The sequence below is a fragment of the Wyeomyia smithii genome, chromosome 2 (genome assembly GCF_029784165.1).
Source record: "Wyeomyia smithii strain HCP4-BCI-WySm-NY-G18 chromosome 2, ASM2978416v1, whole genome shotgun sequence".
NCBI classification, from domain to species: domain Eukaryota; kingdom Metazoa; phylum Arthropoda; class Insecta; order Diptera; family Culicidae; genus Wyeomyia; species Wyeomyia smithii.
In genome coordinates this window covers 168389487-168409328 of record NC_073695.1, presented here as the reverse complement: position 1 = coordinate 168409328, position 19842 = coordinate 168389487, and the positions used below count along the sequence as shown (strand labels likewise).

Genomic DNA, 19842 nt, shown 5'->3' with positions numbered 1-19842 from the left:
TCCTCCCCTAAGCTTCCCAGAAAAGGTCCTAAGATTTCCCAAAGTGGAAAGAACAGTACAACCAAAACTAAAGGTGCTACGGAAAAACCGAAGCAAACCCCTCCTGGGCTTGGCAATTTAAAGTCTCAGAAGGAGTTCCCAGCACTTCCAGGAACATCTAAAACCCCAGTTGCTCCTTTTGCACATCCAGGTGACAAAACAAATGCTGGATTGGTGAATTTTTCTAATATTGTGGACTGGATTTTCGAAAATTTCAATATACCTGATCCAATTAAAAACTTTCTTACAGCGCTCCTCCCAACAGTTAGATCATTTTTGAAGCAGTTGACTGCCCAATGGCCCCTCTTTGCAGCGATTGTATCCTTCGATGCCTAATTCAACTGCGTATATGAAGGATTCTATCTCTGTCTTACAGTGGAATTGTAGAAGTATTCTACCAAAAATTGATTCGTTTAAAGTTTTGATAAATAAAAACAAATGCGATGCATTTTCCCTTTGTGAAACTTGGCTTACTTCAAATATTGATCTCAACTTCCAAGATTTTAATATTATTCGCCTTGATCGAGACACCCCATATGGAGGAGTTCTTTTAGGGATTAAAAAGTGCTATTCTTTCTATCGTATTAACCTCCCCTCGATTCCAGGCATCGAAGTTGTCGCATGTCAAATGACAATACAAGGTAAAGAGCTTTGTATTGCCTCAATATATATTCCTCCCAGAGCACAGGTTGGGCAACGGCTGCTCTTTGATTTAATAGAACTTCTTCCCTCACCACGTTTGATTTTGGGAGACTTCAACTCTCATGGCGTGGCTTGGGGTTCCCCATACAATGATAACCGCTCCTCTTTAATCTATAACCTTTGCGATGACTTCGACATGACTATTTTAAACAACGGTGAAATGACACGTATCCCGAAACCTCCAGCGCGCCCAAGCGCTTTGGATCTATCCTTATGTTCGACGTCGCTACGGTTGGATTGCACATGGAAGGTAATCCTCGATCCTCACGGTAGCGACCATCTGCCTATTCTTATTTCAATTACTAACGGTTCAACTCGCATGCGACCAATTGACATTCCGTATGACCTCACACGGAATGTCGATTGGAAGTTATACGAGGAAATGATTTCAAAAGCGGTCGAGTCGATTCAACATCATCCACCACTTGAAGAATACAACCTCCTCGCGGGCTTGATTCTCGACGCCGCGTTGCAAGCCCAAACGAAGAAATATCCCGGCGTAACGATCAAAGAACGGCCTCCCACTCCGTGGTGGGACCAAGAGTGCTCCGATGTCTACACGCAAAGATCCGACGCGTTTTTGGCCTACCAGAAGGGAGGTATACCCGACGACTATATACGGTATTCGGAGCTTAATACCAACCTTAAAAGCCTGGCTAATGCAAAGAAACGCGGATATTGGCGTCGGTTCGTGAACGAGACGTCGAGGGAGACATCGATGAGCACTCTTTGGAACACAGCCCGAAGAATGCGGAATCGCGTAACGGTTAACGAAAGCGAGGAGTCTTCAAGTCGGTGGATATTTGATTTTGCCAGGAAAGTATGTCCGGACTCTGTTCCTGAGCAAAACATTGTTCGCGATGCGTCTCCGGGCCACGACGCGATAGAATCACCTTTTACGATGGCAGAATTTTCAGTTGCCCTCCTGTCCTGTAACAATAACGCGCCTGGGTTAGATAGAATCAAATTCAACTTGTTGAAGAATCTACCCGGCAATGCCAAGAGGCGCTTGTTGAACTTGTTCAATAAGTTCCTGGAGCAAAACATTGTACCGCAGGATTGGAGGCAAGTGAAGGTGATCGCCATCCAAAAACCAGGGAAACCAGCTTCTGATCACAACTCTTATAGGCCGATTGCAATGCTATCCTGTATCCGGAAATTGATGGAAAAAATGTTACTCCGTCGTTTAGACCATTGGGTCGAATCAAATGGTCTACTATCAGATACTCAATTTGGCTTCCGCCGCGCCAAAGGGACGAATGATTGTCTTGCGTTGCTTTCAACAGATATTCAGCTGGCGTATGCTCGCAAAGAACAAATGGCGTCTGCGTTCTTGGACATTAAGGGGGCTTTTGATTCCGTTTCTATTGACATTCTTTCGGGTAAACTTCACCGACAAGGATTTTCTCCAATTTTGAACAATTTTTTGCACAATTTGTTGTCCGAAAAGCACATGCATTTTACGCATGGCGATTTGGCAACTTTTCGCATTAGCTACATGGGTCTTCCCCAGGGCTCATGTTTAAGCCCCCTTCTTTACAACTTTTATGTAAATGACATCGACGAATGTCTGGCAAATTCATGCACGATAAGACAACTTGCAGACGACAGTGTAATCTCTGTTACAGGAGCCAAAGCTGCCGATTTGCAAGGACCATTGCAAGATACCTTGGACAATTTGTCTGCTTGGGCTTTACAGCTAGGTATCGAATTCTCTCCACAGAAGAGTGAGATAGTAGTTTTTTCTAGGAAGCATGAACCTGCTCAGCTTCAAACACAGTTAATGGGTAAAACGATTTCTCAGGTTTTAGTACACAAATATCTTGGTGTCTGGTTCGACTCTAAAGGCACCTGGGGTTGTCACGTGAGGTATCTGATGAAAAAATGTCAACAAAGAGTGAATTTTCTTCGTACAATAACCGGACAATGGTGGGGAGCCCACCCAGGAGACCTTATAAGGCTTTACCAAACAACGATATTGTCTGTAATTGAATACGGGTGTTTCTGCTTCCGCTTCGCAGCAAACACACATTTGATCAAACTGGAGCGAATACAATATCGTTGTTTGCGTATCGCTTTAGGATGCATGCAGTCGACCCATACGATGAGTCTGGAGGTCTTAGCTGGAGTTCTACCATTGAAAAACCGCTTTTGGAGCCTCTCTTCTCGTATTCTTATTAAATGTGAGGTCTTGAACCGTCCTGTGATTGATAATTTTGAAAGGTTAATCGAACTCAATTCTCAAACCCGTTTTATGACATTGTATTTCAATCACATGTCTCAGAATATTAACCCTTCTCCGAACATTCCAAATCGTGTCAACTTATTAAATACTTCTGATTCTACTGTGTTCTTCGATACATCCATGATAGAAGAAATTCGTGGAATCCCGGATCATTTACGCGTGCAGCAGATCCCTAAATTTTTTTCCAATAAATATCGAAACATCAACTGCGACAATATGTTCTACACTGACGGATCACTTCTGGATGGGTCCACTGGCTTCGGTATCTTCAATAATCATTTAGCCGTCTCCTATAAGCTCGAAAATCCTGCTTCTGTTTACGTAGCAGAATTAGCTGCAATTCAGTACACCCTAGAGATTATCGAAAAAATGCCCACGGACCATTATTTCATCTTTACGGACAGTCTCAGTTCTATCGAGGCTCTCCGATCGATGAAAGATGTTAAGCACTCTCCGTATTTCCTGGGGAAAATACGGGAACATTTGAGTGCTTTATCCGAAAAATCGTTTCAGATTACCTTAGCGTGGGTCCCTTCTCACTGCTCGATACCGGGCAATGAGAAAGGCGATATTTATGAAATTTATTTATGGCGATATTTATGAAAGACCAATTGCTTACAATGAATTTTTCGCATTTGTACGTCAGAATACGATCATCAGTTGGCAAAATTCATGGACTAAAGGGGAACTGGGAAGGTGGTTACATTCCATAATTCCCAAGGTATCGACGAACCCGTGGTTCAAGGGGTTGGATGTAGGTCGAGATTTCATTTGCGTGATGTCCCGGCTTATGTCCAACCACTATAGATTTGACGCGCATCTCCGTCGTATTGGGCTCGAAGAAAGCGGTATCTGTGCCTGTGGTGAAGGTTATCACGACATAGAGCACGTTGTTTGGTCATGCCCTGTTCACCGTGACGCCAGGTCTAAACTTGTAGCTTCCCTTCAGGCCGGAGGTAGACGGCCAGCTGTTCCTGTTCGTGATGTCTTGGCGAGCCGTGACCTACCCTACATGACCCTTATATACGTTTTCCCTAAATCCATCCATGCCCCAGTCTAGTCCCGTTCCCCTCCGTCTACACCCAACAAAACGACAAGAACACGTTTGAACCTTAAGCACAAAACCAGCAACCAGACCCCGCACAATAGAACCAGGACCCAAGGACTACGAGCCTCTGTCCCAACTCACGACATCGTGGCTTAGCAGTACGAATCCATACATGTCATTCGACGATTATCAGACGACCATTGAACAACAAAACACAGATTGGAAATTCCATGCTAGTTTTAAGTTAGACTTAATTTCAGCTCGTAGTCGGCAGCGAGGATAAAAAATTTGCTTTAGTTTATAAGTCATCAGATATAATTGGCGCCGTTAAACATTACATTGTATCTATGCCGTGTCAAATAAATGTTATGTGAAGAAAAAAAAAATAATGCAAACGTTGTCTTTCTGAAAAAAAGTCTCCATCCAAAGTTTAAACTTTATCGGACCTCTGGTAAGGCTTCACTTACAGTAGTGAAAGTCTCACTATTTTTACCAATGAAAAAAATGCACAAGAGTAGCTCTTGAAGTTTTCGAAATCGAAATTTTATTTTGTAGCAAACCGCTTAGAAATGCATGAAATCTATAGCTTTATACACTCTCGCTCAACGATATCCATCAAATAGCGGTCGCTCGAACATATGCGCGGCAATTGTATGTTTCGAACCATGAAAATATTCCATTCTATTTGGTTTTGTCCTATAATTCCGTGTGGGTAAGTACCCACAGGGATGTTTTACGAGTGGGTAATACTACCCATACTACCCACATCAACCGCCGCACACTGTTTCCAAAGCTGCAAAAACGTGATCGAAATTATTTTGGCCCAAAAAACTAGATTTTAGAGCCATAGTGCCTCCAGGAAAGTTGATCCATTAATTATTCTCCAGTTTATAGAAGTTGCAATTTTGTAATTAATCCACTTAACAGTGAGAAGCGAATTTTACTTTTTTCATTTTTGCATATAGAAATTCACTTTGTTGTTGCACATTTTATAAGAAACAACTTTCTCAAAGGTACCATACTTCTATCTGCCTTTTTAATGGACTTTTGTGGAGGTTTCTACAGATGGCCACTAAACATCATTTTTTTAATATAACATTTAGTGGTGATTTTCTACAATTTTCCAATGTTTTACATTGTTGTTTACTATCACAAAACACACAATTTCATCCAAGAAAGTTTATTTTTATCTCTTATATTTAATCGGTTATTGATGATTTTTATAGAAACAATGCACTAATTTACTAAAAGATATCTTTAAAATCTGCAAATATCTGCAGATTAAACCTTTTCTATATTCAAGTATAAGAAAAACGTGAATCAGTCCAGATATTATTATTATTTGACTCTCGCTGTCTCCTGTGCAGATATTTGTAAATAAATAAGTGCATCATTTTAATAAAAACAATTTAATAACTAAATAAACTTGAGAGATGAAAATAAACTTTCTCGGTGAACTTGTGTGTTTTATTGTAGTTAACAACATTGTAGAACATTAAATTTTTTTTAGAAAATCACTTTAAAAAGTTATATTAAAAAAATTATTTTAGGGGTATTCTAGAGAAAACTTCACAATAGTTCATATAAATGACAATATACAAGTATAGTGTCTACGACAAAGTTGTTTCTAACGAAATGTGCTAGAACTTTAGTCAGCAAAGTGGATTTTTATATGCAAAAATGAGAAAAATGAAACTCATTTCTCACTTTTAGGTAGATTAATCATAAAATTCTAACTTCTACAAAATGGAAAATGAATAATAGAACAACTTTACTGAAGATACTATTACTCCAAAATCATTATTTTTTGAGTTAAGAGTAATTAGTGTAAATTAGCGCATTATTCTAGTACAAATCGTCAACAACCAAAAATACATGTGAGATAAAAATAAACTTTTTTCGGAGATATTATTTGTTTTGTTATAGCAAATAATTTTGAAGAACATTCGAAAATTGTAGAAAATCACTATAAAAAGTTAAATAGCGAAAAAAGATTTTTAATAGCAATCAATAGAAAACTCCACAAAAGTCCATTTTAATAAATAGATAGAAGTATGATGTCTTCAACAAAGTTGTTTCTTTTAAAATTTACTGCAACTTTGCAGAACAAAGTGGATTTTTATATTCCAAACGAGAAAAGTAAAACTCGTTTCTCACTGTTGAGTGGATTAATCATGGAATTGTAACTTCTATAACATGGAGAATAATTAATGTAACAACTTTGCTGAAGACGTTACGGTTCTAAAATCAATGTTTTTGGGGCCAAAATAATTTTGATCACGTTTTTGCAGCTTTGGAAACAGTGTGCACCGGCCCTGAGCTAAATAAATAACCATTCAAACATTCGCGGCCAACAACAGAAGCAGAGACCTATACCTTCCAGCGTAATTAATACAAAATTGAAAAATCTTTGTCACTTACACTACAGTTTTTCATCTCAATTGTGATACGACGGTAATAAGCATTTTACCCTACATGCAATCTATTCAACGGTAATACATACAGTTCTAGAAGATTGAGACTAGAATACAAATACGTCGGCAAGTATAGTAACCATCAGAATAAGCATTCAAGAGCCGAGCGAAACACAGTGCGCTTAGGATTATTGACTGTACGTAACACATTGTATCACTGCTAACTATGTCGATGTTTAGTGTTATACTGCTGATCGTTTGTTCGATTGCAGTATCGATGGCAGGAATAGCGGTGGAACCAAACGCGACTCACCCAGGTAAGGCTAATTCTATCATGAAATTAACTCTTAAATAATCCACCGTTTCTAGATCACCCGGGAAAATGTTATCACAGCGATTCAAAAGCAATTTTAGTACCTGGCGAAACCAAATCTATTCCTGGAGCATGTATGACGATGTCCTGTCATGAAGATTTTTTTTTAAATTACGAGAGGTGTGCTTCATAAACATTTGTTTTTTCGATCAAAGATTCAAAAAAAATATTTTCAGCTGCATAAGTTATTCCATAAGCGATCCAAATTGTGAGAAAGTTGAACAAGATTTAAGCAAAAGTTATCCGGAATGCTGCAAAAAGTACAGATGTAAAGTCGACGGAAAAGTTACATACGTATAACTCGTGGAAATAATAAACGATGGAATTACTTAATACATCAAACCCGTTACAGAATAAATTGAAACCTCTTATATCTCTATACATAGAGCTATAAGAGCAGATTCACGCATACGATCTAACTGAATTATTTACTTGTGATTGTCAATCACATCACTTGCATCTGCACTATTATATGTATAAAACCCATTGCTCGTCATTTACGAGTATCAAAACAAAATTATATTTACAATTTATATGAACGCTGTATCACGATTATTATTGTTTATAAATTGCGAGGACATAATTGGGTTAAACTCAGTGTATAATAAGTATACTGATAGCACAGTCGCGCTACGCGCTGCACTATCAAACTAGAGCCCAACTAAAATTCATCCCTAACTTATTCCTAGAAGAGCTTATAGTCCTGAACTACGTCAATGAAATTATTCTCTTCACTGACAGGTGTTAGAAGTTCATAACAATTTTCTTGTGAACCTTTAATGCGAAATATACTGGAACACAACTCTTAGGTTTAAATCCCTACGAATGATAAGTCCTAATTGCGAAAGCAAACAAATCTTAACAACTTAAATTACAATTTTCCTAGCAGTGTCACCTTTTGAAGTCACCTTTTGTGATTGGACACACATAACTCATTATTTACTAATATTTATCATTAATACTTAAGTTACTAACAATACCCTCCCCCCTCCCCCTTATAAAAAAAATAAAAAAAAACTAGATCATAACAGAGTTTTGTTTCACTCAAATTTTAATTGTTACCCATTAATAGCATTTTCTACAAAAACAAGTATTGACTGCACACAAACTAATATTACAAATAAAAGATATTTGGATATAAAATGACCAGAACTATAAAAACAGTTTGGTGTGACCAGACCGATTATAAAGCATACAGATAAGCCAACTTAATCGTTGCGTTTCTCGCTCACGCAGAGTGTAAAGTGAAGTGGAATTCTTGTCGAATTCGTTTTTGTGGTGTAGCTAAACAAGGACTCAGAAAACTTAGTATTTTCTTATGCTAAACTTTTTTTTAGGCTCAAGTAAAATTTTCTAAAAAGGCGTATTTTTAGTGTAGGCTTCTTCTCAAAGCATTGCAGCTCAGAAACCTTTGATTGTATAGAAAACTGTCTAAGAATGAATTGTAGAAATGAAAAACTGAAAACTTTCGAACTTCATTACTTACTTTACTTTTATGGCGACAGATCATTAAGATCCTATGCCGAATCCAGAAGATGTCTCCACAAAACTCGGTCTTGGGCTGCTACTCTCCAGTCTCCCCTTACACCCGCTGCTCTGGCATCCTCGTCGACAGCACACATCCAGCGCGTGCGCGGTCTGCCTTGAAGTCGTCGGCCTCTGTCCGGTTCTCTACTAAATATTATCTTTGCCGGTCGCTCATCCGTCATCCGTGCTACATGGCCAGCCCACTGTAACCTGCCGTGTTTCATCAGTTTGACAATATCAGCGTGTTTGTATACTTCGTACAGCTCGTGATTCATGCGCCTGCGCCACACCCCGTTCTCTAGTTTGCCTCCGAGTATTGATCGCAGGATTCTACGCTCGAAGACCCCAAGCGCCTACTTCCACGTCCACGATTCATGTCCGTAGAGCGCCACCGGGAGGATCAGAGTCCTATAGAGCGCAAATTTCGTACGGATCTGTAGGCTACGGGACCTAAGCTGGCTACACAATCCGTAATAAGCCCTATTCGCAGCCGCAACCCGCCTCTTCACCTCGCGGCTTACCTGTCACATGTCACGAGAGTACCAAGATGAACAAATTCGTCGACCACTTCGAAAGTATCCCCATCCATCTCCACCGCAGCACCACGCCCGTAGAACTACCACGCTCTCTGCCAGCCACCATGTACTTCGTTTTGGCAGTGTTTATGGTGAGTCCAATTCTCGCAGCTTCTCTTTTGAGAGCCGTAAAGGCCTCCTCAACTGCTCTACCGTTAACACCAATTATATCAATGTCGTCCGCAAAGCCCAGAAGCATGTGAGACTTAGTGATGATGGTGCCGCTCCTTTGCACACCTGCCCTTCGTATTGCACCTTCCAAAGCTATGTTGAACGGCAAGTTCGAGAGCCCGTCACCTTGCTCCAGACCATCCAACGTCACAAACGCGTCCGAAAATTCGCCCGCTGTCCTGACGCATGATGTGAAACCGTCAAGCGTCGCACGTAACAGTTTAATTAGGTTTGTTGGGAAACCATGTTCTAGCATTATTCGCCAAAGCTCGTTGCGTTTCACTGTGTCGTACGCCGCCTTAAAGTCTATGAACAGATGATGCGTCTGCAAGTTGTGTTCTCGAAACTTGTCGAGAACCTGTCTCAAGGTGAACATCTGGTCCGTTGTAGATCGCCCCACTCGAAAACCGCATTGGTATTCTCCAACAAAGGCTTCATGCAACGGCCTCAGTCGCTGGAACAGGATACGGGAGAGAATTTTGTAAGCGGAATTGAGGAGGGTTATACCTCTATAATTACTACAGTCGAGCCTATGTCCCTTCTTGTAGATAGGGCATATGAGTCCTTCCAACCAGTCCGTAGGTAGTTGTTCCTCAGACCATACCCTTAGGATAATCTGGTGAATAGCACTACACAGCCGCTCGCTCCCAACTTTGAAAAGTTCGGCCGGTAAGCTGTCCTTCCCAGCGGCTTTGTGGTTCTTTAGCTCTTTGCAAGCATTCTTCGCCTCGTCCAATGTTGGTGGGTCCACAGCTTGTCCGTCCTCCTCAATTTCTAACCTGTTCCCTTCGACGACTCTCCTACCTTCCTCACCGTTCAACACCACTGCAAAATGTTGCTTCCAACGCCTGGCCACCTGCGATTTATCGGTAATCAGGTTCCCCTCCCTGTCATTGCACATGGCAGGTACTGGCACAGTCCGGTTCCTGATTCCGTTGATCGTTCTATAGAAGCTCCTCGTGTCGTGCCTGGTGAAGAAATTCTCCGCCTCCGCGAGGACGCGATCGTAGTGCTCACGTTTCTTACGGCGATGAAGCCTCTTTTCGGCAGCTCTTGCCTCCCGGTATTTCTCCCGCATCTGACGCGTTACACGATTAGCTGCTACTAACGTGTTGGCGTAGGCTCGATTCTTCTCCTTCGTCAGCTCTAGGCACTCAGCATCGAACTACCCACTACGCGTGGTTCCCGTTGTCATGCCTATCACTTCTCGCGCTGTTTCGCTGACCGCATCATGGATGTGCTTCCATTGCTCGTTCAGGTCCACTCCAGTCGGTTCACCGATCCGTCTATCAACTTTCCGAGTATACTCTGCAGCAACTCCTTCCGCTGATAACCTCTGGATGTCCAGATGTATCTTCTTCGCCGATCTCGATTTAAATACATTGGACAACCGGGCACGAATCTTGCCTACCACGAGATAGTGATCCAAGTCGATGTTTGGCCCTCGAAAGGACCGCACATCTATGACGTCTGAAAAGTGCCGGCCGTCGATCAGCATGTGGTCGATCTGAGAGCAGGCCTCTCCATTGGGGTGTTTCCAGGTGTGCTTCCGAATGTTCAGACGTGCAAAATGGGTACTACAGATGGCCATTCTCCTGGCCGCGGCGAAGTTCACTAACCTCAAGCCGTTTTCGTTGGTGGTAGAGTGAAGGCTTTCCCTACCAATAACGGGACGAAAGAACTCCTCTCGTCCGATTTGTGCGTTCATATCTCCGATGACGATCTTTATATCGTGCTGTGGGCACTCTCCATACACTTCTCGAGGAGCTCATAGAACTCCTCCTTTACGTCATCGATTTTATGCTTTGTCGGCGCGTACACGTTGATAAGGCTGTAATTGAAGAATCTGCCCTTATGCGTATTGAGGATACGCATAAACGGCCTCCACCTAATAACACGCTTCATTTGGTTTCCAAGTAGCACGAAACCGACGCCCCGTTCCGCTCTACAGCCGCCACTGTAGTAGATGTGATACTTGAAAGATGTTCCCGCGGCCGGATCAACCGCTCGGAATTCACGTTCTCCGGTTTTAGGCCAACGCACCTCTTGTATGGCTGCTACCTCCACATTTGTCTTCCGTAGCTCTCTGGCCAAGATGCCCGCGCGTGCCGGTTCGAGCAGAGTCCTAACATTCCAAGTACCAAGTTTCCAATCGTTGTCCTTTTTCGTTTGCCTAGGTCTATACCGATTGTTCCAATTCGTATCATTCTCTGGATTGTTCGTAGTATGTTTATTTTCAGGATGCTGCCTTACTAGAGCTGCGATGCCTAGTCTCGCGACGGGGCCGCCGTCTTGGGTGTAGCTGGTGAGACACCGCATTTCATAGTTCAGCCGTCCGCTCCGGATCAGTCGCTGTTTGAGCCGCCCCTGACCTGGGAAACAGACGCTCAGGCAAGCTGTTCTCCTAGGAGAACAACTCCCCCTTCCCTTTCAGCATACGACTAAGTTCCCACCGGTTCACCGATCTTCCCTTGGTTGCTCGTATCCCAGTCGGTACTACGTGGAGGTAGGGATAGGAGTTGCTGGGCTTATGCTATGGACCACACTGGGGTCTATTTTATGCCAACCAGTACGGGTGTACTGCTGGTACGCATTGCCCAGCCGTTTCGAACTTCATTATGAAATTAAAAAATAATGCAGTACAAGTACAAATTGTCTTACATACAAGTTGTAACAAATAATAAATTTGAAGAGAAAATTTACCGCTTTACTTATTTAACTCTCTCCCCACGGAAACAAATCAGTTTTCGATAATTTTTTTAATTTTTCAAACTCTCATAAATAAGTTGGAATAGAAAAAATGTTTCGAAAATCAACCTTGATTATTTGTTTCGTCACCCTAGACTTTTTAGGGAAAGTTTTATTATAACTTCAAGTATCTTAAAAAAAATTAAGAAAAATTTAACTCATTTCTTGTAACTTAGAAAAGAAACTTAAAATAGTAGAATTTTCATGCAGTTTGTAGTAGATTCAGATTGTTTAGCTACAATGCTTTGAATCTTTCGAAATGATAGCCTATACCAAAATGCATGCGCTCTTTTAAATTCTAAAAAATTATTTTTTTTTCTCGGACGGTTTTTCTATACCTACAAGCAACGGTTAATGGACCACAATGTTCTAAATAAAACCCATAGGTCATTTGACGCAATTTTGCTCATAAATCATTCAAAAACACTTTTTTTTCTAGAGAAAATAAAATACATAATTTACATATACGTGTGTGTGTATATGTATATAGGTATGTGTATTTGTGTGTGTGTGTGTGTGTGTGTGTGTGTGTGTGTGTATGTGTGTGTATGTGTGTGTGTATGTGTGTGTGTATGTGTGTGTATGTGTGTGTGTATGTATGTGTGTGTGTGGGTGTGTGCAAGTGAGTAAGTGAGTGCGTGTTTGTGTTTGAGTTTGAACACAACGAATTGAAATTCATTTTAGTTTTTTAATCCCTTTTTTCAATTTGGAGAGCTGAATCAGTAGTAAATAATCATAGTTGTAACAACGCACTATGGAGCAGAACCCAGAAAAGTCGCGACAAAACTCAAAAAAACGAAATTCAGTTTTCATGTCTCATTTTATTTTCTACTTGCAGTAGACATGTTATCGACTGGAAATCATGATAATTTACTTTGAAAAATAATTTAGAAAATGTGCTATAATATTGTGAAAGTAAGGATTTACAAGGCTTGTAAAATGGAAGAAAAAAATTTCACAGATATTTTCCAGTAGGGCATGCAAATACTTATAAATTAATTAGCTAACCCATATGATCCTCATAAAATAGAGTATAAACTAACAGGTGATGGGATATTAAGACAGTTTTGTTGAAAATAGGTTCGTAGAAGGCATAGCATGTAAAACAAGTTTTTTTTGTAATTTTTACATATTTTCGGCAATATGAAAAACATAAAATTCTACGTTGTTCTGCTACGACACAATTATTGTACTAAAATATAAGGTATTGGCTAGTACTAAACCAAAAATCAGCTGCTACTAGTTACGACTTACAACACGACCATAATTGTGTTCGGGGGTCTTTCAAAACTGACGTCCAGTAGTATGGAGACCCCTCAGAAATAATTATTAGCACTAGGAAACAGTTTGTTATTGGATGAACAGTGTTTTAAACAAATGTAAGCGTTTAGTATCCATGCCAAATGGAATAAAATATAACAAGAGGAGCTCTTAGAAAGGGAACATGACCATCTAATCTTTAATTTGAAATATTTTGTCACAAACAATAACATTGAAATTATATTTTATATTCTTTCTCAAAAATGATGACACATCATAGGTTGGCAAAAAACTATACAAAGGCAACTACAAACTTCCAATAATTCATTTCATGATGACTCGGAAATTCGAATATATCTGAAATTGAAACATATATACTTAAGTCCCAGCTATGATTCATTACTGAAATTTTGGGTTTATGAATAATGAAAATAATTTTATCTTTTTAACCCGTAAAGACCCGGGACGAAACTTTTTTTTTGAAAATGCTCGTGCTCAGCACTGGGATGGCCGATTTGGGAAAACTTGGAATTTTCTTCAAGGGGAATAGTTGCTCTAAGTTTTGGTAAAGGTGCCACCCCTCTGGACCCCTCCCCGTTTTCGTGAGACGCAAATTTGTCTGTGTTTTTTTTTTTTCAAATTTTTCAAGCAGATTGAGCAAACACTGGGAATTTTCATATGTATCAATTGCTCCATGTATTAAATCATGTCAGGTGAATGAAATATGTTATGTAAGAGTGAATTTTGGAGTTTCCAAATTATTTCAGTACAAATTCACAACACTACGTATTTTTATAAAAAATCAAACAACAAAACCATTCTTCAAATTTTAAGCTCTACATTTTTGCGGTGAGATCTTCTGAATCAATACGCGATGAAAAATTTATTTTAGCATGCAAACATTTTGAGAAGACCAGTTTAAATTCACCAAAGTACGTATTTTCATGGTAACCTGATTTTCCCAGTCTCCCACGGTAGGTTTCAACTTAATTCTTCAATTTTCAAGCTCTATATTTTTAGAGTGACGTCTCCTGAATCCAAAGATGGTGAAAGATTTTTTTTAGAATGCACAGATTTGAAGAAAATCAAGTTTTCAAAAGAACCCGTACTTTAGTGAATTCAACTCGTTTTTCTCTAAATTTGTGCATGCTAGAATAAATCTTTCAGCATCTTTGGATTCAGAAGACATTACTCTAGAAATATAGAACTTGAAAATTGAAGAGCCAAGTTGAAACCTACTGTGGGAGACTGAGAAAATCAGGGTTCCGTGAAAATACGTACTTTAGTGAATTTAAACTCGTTTTTCTCAAAATATTTGCATGCTAAAATAAATTTTTCATCTCATATTGATTCAGGAGACCTTACTTCAAAAATGTAGAGCTTAAAATTTGAAGAACGATTTTCTTATTTGAATTTTTATGAAAATACGTAGTTTTGTGATTTTGTATTGAAATAATTTAGAAACTCCAAAATTCACTTTTACATACCATATTTCATCCAGCTGACATGATTTGATACATGGAGCAATTGATACGTATGAAAATTCCCAGTGTTTGCTCAATTTGTTTGAAAAATTAGAAAAAAACACAGACATATTTGCGTCTCACGAAAACGGGGAGGGGTCCGGAGGGGTGGCGTCTTTACCAAAACATAGAGCAACTATTCCCCTTGAATAAAAGTTCAACTTTTCCCAAATCGGCCGTTCCAGTGCTGAGAACGAGCATTTTCAAAAAACAAGTTTCGTCCCGGGTCTTTACGGGTTTTTTTAACCACGACAGATTTTGATAGCTAGAATCCAGCACAGCATGATTGTGTTATTGCCAAAAATTACTAACCTTCAATTACTTGATTATTCGCCTTGAGAAAGGCATTTCGCTGTTCAAACTCTGTGAATGCTGTTTCCGCATTCAGTAAATAAGACTGCCGCGACTGATTGTGTTTTCTTGGATTCAGCACATAATGTGCTGTTGCCAAGATAAAGCAAAACTTTATTGCGGGCAGAAGGCCTAAGCCCTTAACTGGCAAATCGAGACGTTTGGTGCTACCTCGTTGCTACTGTGTACTGTGATTTGTGTACTGGTGCAACCCGCTACTGCAGCTAACTAGTTATACTATTCTGTCGACCTGTTTAGGGAAAGGCAGCGAGTGACCAATCAGAGGGCGTAATTTTCGTTTAAACAAGGCTCGACAATTATCAATAGTACAATAGTTTGCATAATCAATCAACAATTTTCTACATTCGGGTGGATGCGTGTATAATTTTCCAAACAATTGCTGCAAAAATGAAGGAAATCGGTTGAAAACAAACCGATTTATAAGCATTTAAAAAGGGACATATTTCGTCCCCTTTTCGTTAATAGTTTTCCTATTTACATCCCTATGTGGTAGGCTAAAGAAAAACGTAGTTCTACGTCAAAAAATAAATGGCCTGCATTTTAGACTAAAACAATGTGCCTTGCCCCCGCAAAGTTGACGCCTATGGACTAAATACAAATAAGCTATACATTTGCGTGGGAAAAAAATTAAAGTCAGTTCCAAGGTCCTATTACAACAATGTAAATTTTTAGAATAGATCGGTGGAACTAGTTTCCATACGATTTTATATGAGAAAATCCACTTTTCCAAACTTATTCTCTAGAGATGTCCAGCAGGCTCTGATACATGACATGATATTTGCAGTTTTTTTTTTCCTGGAAAAAACTCTTCTGAGGACTGTAAGGCGCTACGATGCTTGCAGAGGAAGATATTCATCGTAAACTGATTGAATATCTGACGAACGGTAATAGAATTGGAACAAACATGAAATTTTTCTAGCAATACTGCTGTTACAAACTTGCTTACGAATGAGAAATAATTTCAAGACACCTTGCAAAAATAATTCCACTTTCAAGCTTGATTCTACGCGAAATTGTTTCTCACGCGTTTGAGGTAAATAGCTTTTACTACAAGCATCGTAGCGCCTTACGGTCTTCAGAAGAGCTTTTACTAGGAAAATTTCTTGCAAATATGTATCAATATAATTTTAGGAACCAACTGAACATCTCTTGAGAATAAGTTTTGGAAAAGTGCATTTTTCCATATAAAATCATACGGAAACTTGGAAAATCTGGCGCAAAAATATAGTTCCACTTAAAAACCTGAAAATTTACACAGTTTTTATAGAATCCATAAGCAACACGAAAGGGCATTGGAGCGAGAAAATCACTTGTTCCCCGATACCTAACCATGTCCCAGTCATTTGAATCAGAAGCTTACAATAGTTTTTTTTGGCGCGGATTTAGTTCTCACGGCGCGGATCACCAAACCTCGTGGCACGGACTTTGCAAATTCAAAATTAAGGTTTCTGTAACAACCCTGCAGAGTGGAAGACATGTCTTCAAATCGAAAACATTTACACTGCGGTGAAGACATCCTTGTTTGTAAGATATTGAAAAAGTAGGAGGGTGGTATCAAAGACACGACCGCATGACGTAAGACTACGGTGTTTTTTTAAATATTTGTTATCTAACAGTAAATTTTCAATTGCTGAGACATTAGAGCGCTTTGAACAATAACTGATAATTAATATGAATAAAATATATGAATTAAACCTTATTTATATCGGCATCTCCACTTCGTGAATGTTTGAATTAGAAAAGCATTTGTTCGTAGCTTGAAATGACAAGACAAACATTAAAATAGGCGAATTCGATGTATTCTTCCTTTCTCATTACAGTAGGCAGTAAACACGAACCTTTTTGGTATCTGAGACCGGAACGATTTAAGTGGAAATTCTCAGATGGAAAATAATTTGACATTAAACGAACTTCATGCATGATTAGCTCCGTCGAAAAGAAGAAAATGGCAAGGAAAGAAAAACATTCTTGAAAGCTGCACCAGCCGCTGTCGAAAAATGAACAAATGAACAAAAATATGCATATTTGCAAGGCTTTTTCCGCTAGCAGCAGCATTTTGTGAAACAGAAAATTCAACTAGCCGCTTCAATTACAACACTTCGAGGAACCAAAAGCTGCCGGTTGCCGATTATTCTCGTCCTCTGGTTATTCCGGCCAGAATTCCAGCCATTTTAGTACTTTCGCAGTAGCCATGTACTCGAATGGTACTTTTTATATCAAGGTTTTGTCAGTTAGTTGGAAAGAAGGAGGAGTTAAGAAGAATAAGGAATGGTAAGGAAAGTAAATAAACATCGGAAACAGAAAGTGACCTCGAGTAAAACAACAACAACAAATCGTTTACAAAGCCAGATCGGTTGTATCCGTTAGTGTCGGCTGTGCTTGGGAAGAGAGGTAGTGGTTGGTTGCTCGGTATGATTAAGACAATAGATGTTATTCATCAATTTTTCAATAGTGTATCTCAAACAATAGGTTGTTTTTGTTACATAAATTTAATCTTAAAAGAATTTCTAATCGATTGATGCCAAAACCTCGGAAACCTGATTATAAATAACTGATATATAAGCGCTCAAAACCTGACCACATTTCCCTGGTTTTCCCTGGTTGAATTACTAGATTTTCAAATTCAGGTACCTAACTTCCAGATAGACGTAGTCCTACGTCAAAATATGTGAAGACATTAGAAAATATGTGATTACGACTCGCATTTTACATAGGTGACCTTTTTTTTGCACGTCAGTTTCCGGTTTGCTGGTAATTTTTCCAGCCTTTAGTCGGTTTGAACGAGCCATCTCGGGTTGTAATACATGTGAATACATTTTTTCTCGGAACGTGAGATATTTGAAAAAAAAATGACCTGACATCCCTGGCGTGCATTCGATGTTTTCCAATACAAAGTTCGTACTGGGGATACAAGGCTGTTCAATTTTTCAGTAAAATGATCGCACTATTCTTCTTGTCTTTATACGCAAAGTTTAATTAATTATATAAGTACTAGATGACCTAACATTAGAAAGAGATATCTAGAGAAACATTTCTGCTTTGATCGATTTTTTGATCGATCACTTTCATTCAATCACCACAACTTATTAAACATCTTTTATGACACGTTATTTTTTATAAGTTGATAGCGGAGGGATCACTCTAGCCTTCTGAACGAAAACTACGCTTGGGATGAAAATGAAATGAAATGAAAAGAAGCTTCGGAAAAACGATGAAAGCAGATAGGACTTTTGAAATGATTATCTGGATATGTTAAATATTTGTTTTTTTTTTTCGGCTGCACACAAAAAAACTGTTTCAATTGTCAATTTGTATGTATCTTCGCGTTTATTTTCTTAACCTCAGAAAAGTAATGCGTTGAGATGAAATACCAAGCCACAAGGTTCAAGCACAGACTAACAGACATAACACGTCGAACAAATTTTCAATAAAATCATCGTTTGGATGATTCCAGTACTTTACTTTAATAACACTAGAACCATCTGCTGTCTTGTTCGCGCTGCGTCATGTATTTCGACATCAGCGCCAGCGTTACTGCATGTGTCAAATGGGGAACTACAAAATATGTATGAGATTGCATGACAGCGCCCCAGACGACGTTCTCGCGCGTTGACTGTTATTCGATTGAAAATTTGAAATGAACGTTTTTTGTGGCGATGGAGCTAGGTTCCAGTGTTACGTCTGTTAGTCTGTGGTTCAAGTATCCCTAGCAACGATATGACGCATGCATTTAAATGATCAAGCAAAGCGATTTTCGGTACCGAATTTCTGAGATCCAAAATGTAGCCAAACATTTGTAATGAGAAACATTTGTAATGAGAAGTATTTAGTGCAGCACTTCTCAAATGGTGAATATGGGAATTAGTGTTTAATGATACAAATTTGTATAGAAAATATCTAGTGGGACAAATATGTTTATTATTCGCTTCTCCGCTATCGTTGCGAAAGGAAGCATTGCGACCGCCCATAACTTTACAACGGAGCGTCTGATTTGAGCTGGCTTTGTTTTGTTGTGTTCGTCTTTGTCCAAAGCAAAATGTTACGGTGAGAAAACTCGATGAATTCAAAGAAAAATGGTAATATTCACGAAAATAGAATTTCCATACAACAAAGAAATGAGATCGCAGAAGGCGCAATGAACAACAATAATATGACAGCAATTTAAAACAGGTGACTCTCGACAGTTATTTTGAAATCATCCTTTAAAAGCCACCACCGAAAATTAGGATGCAAATAAAAGTACGCTCGACTGGTGGCTACCGTCATGGCGATCGATTAAACTGTCTAAACATATAAAAATGCAGCTTTGTTTGTCTGTCTGTCTGATCTAGAGATCCTCAGAGGGAGAGATAGGCGATGAAAAAAACCGCTGATTTGGCAACTAGGTTTCACATATCAGAGGTGCCAGATCTCTTCTCAGAGCGCAATGTTCACTAACTTTTTTATTCGGCTCGTATAACTGATGGTGACGGTGGAAGTCCTGGGGAATAATAAAGTGCATCACAAAAACCGTGAAGGTGTTAAATTTTATGTTTATTTTATATACTTTCATCATTATTCTGTAGACTATACAAAGGGTTTGTGAACCACCAGTTAAAAATCACTGTGATGAAGCAACTTTGGAGCATTCTCAATTCATGTTTTAGCAATAAAACATGAAAAACGTGTAAAAATAAATATATTCTTTATCGACCCTTATTGCAATACCTTTCAATGTGTGACCTTTCCTGTTCGTTTGGCTCGAATTTTGACTTGTTCGTTTGGCTCACAACACTCTCTTCGCGTATCTCTCCCTCTGAGTATTGCTAGTCTGATCCATATAGAAATGGAAACAACTGAACCGAT

The 19842-nt window shown here is 39.2% G+C and overlaps 1 protein-coding gene across 1 annotated transcript; it reads left to right on the top strand.

Annotated features, from left to right (window-relative positions):
• Window positions 1-6516: 6516 nt before the first annotated feature.
• On the top strand, window positions 6517-7235 carry LOC129724443 (uncharacterized). Its single transcript, XM_055679363.1, has 3 exons — window positions 6517-6765; window positions 6818-6941; window positions 6998-7235. The coding sequence occupies exons 1-3, from the start codon at window positions 6675-6677 to the stop codon at window positions 7119-7121; spliced, it is 339 nt and encodes a 112-aa protein (XP_055535338.1). The 5' UTR covers window positions 6517-6674; the 3' UTR covers window positions 7122-7235.
• Window positions 7236-19842: the final 12607 nt, after the last annotated feature.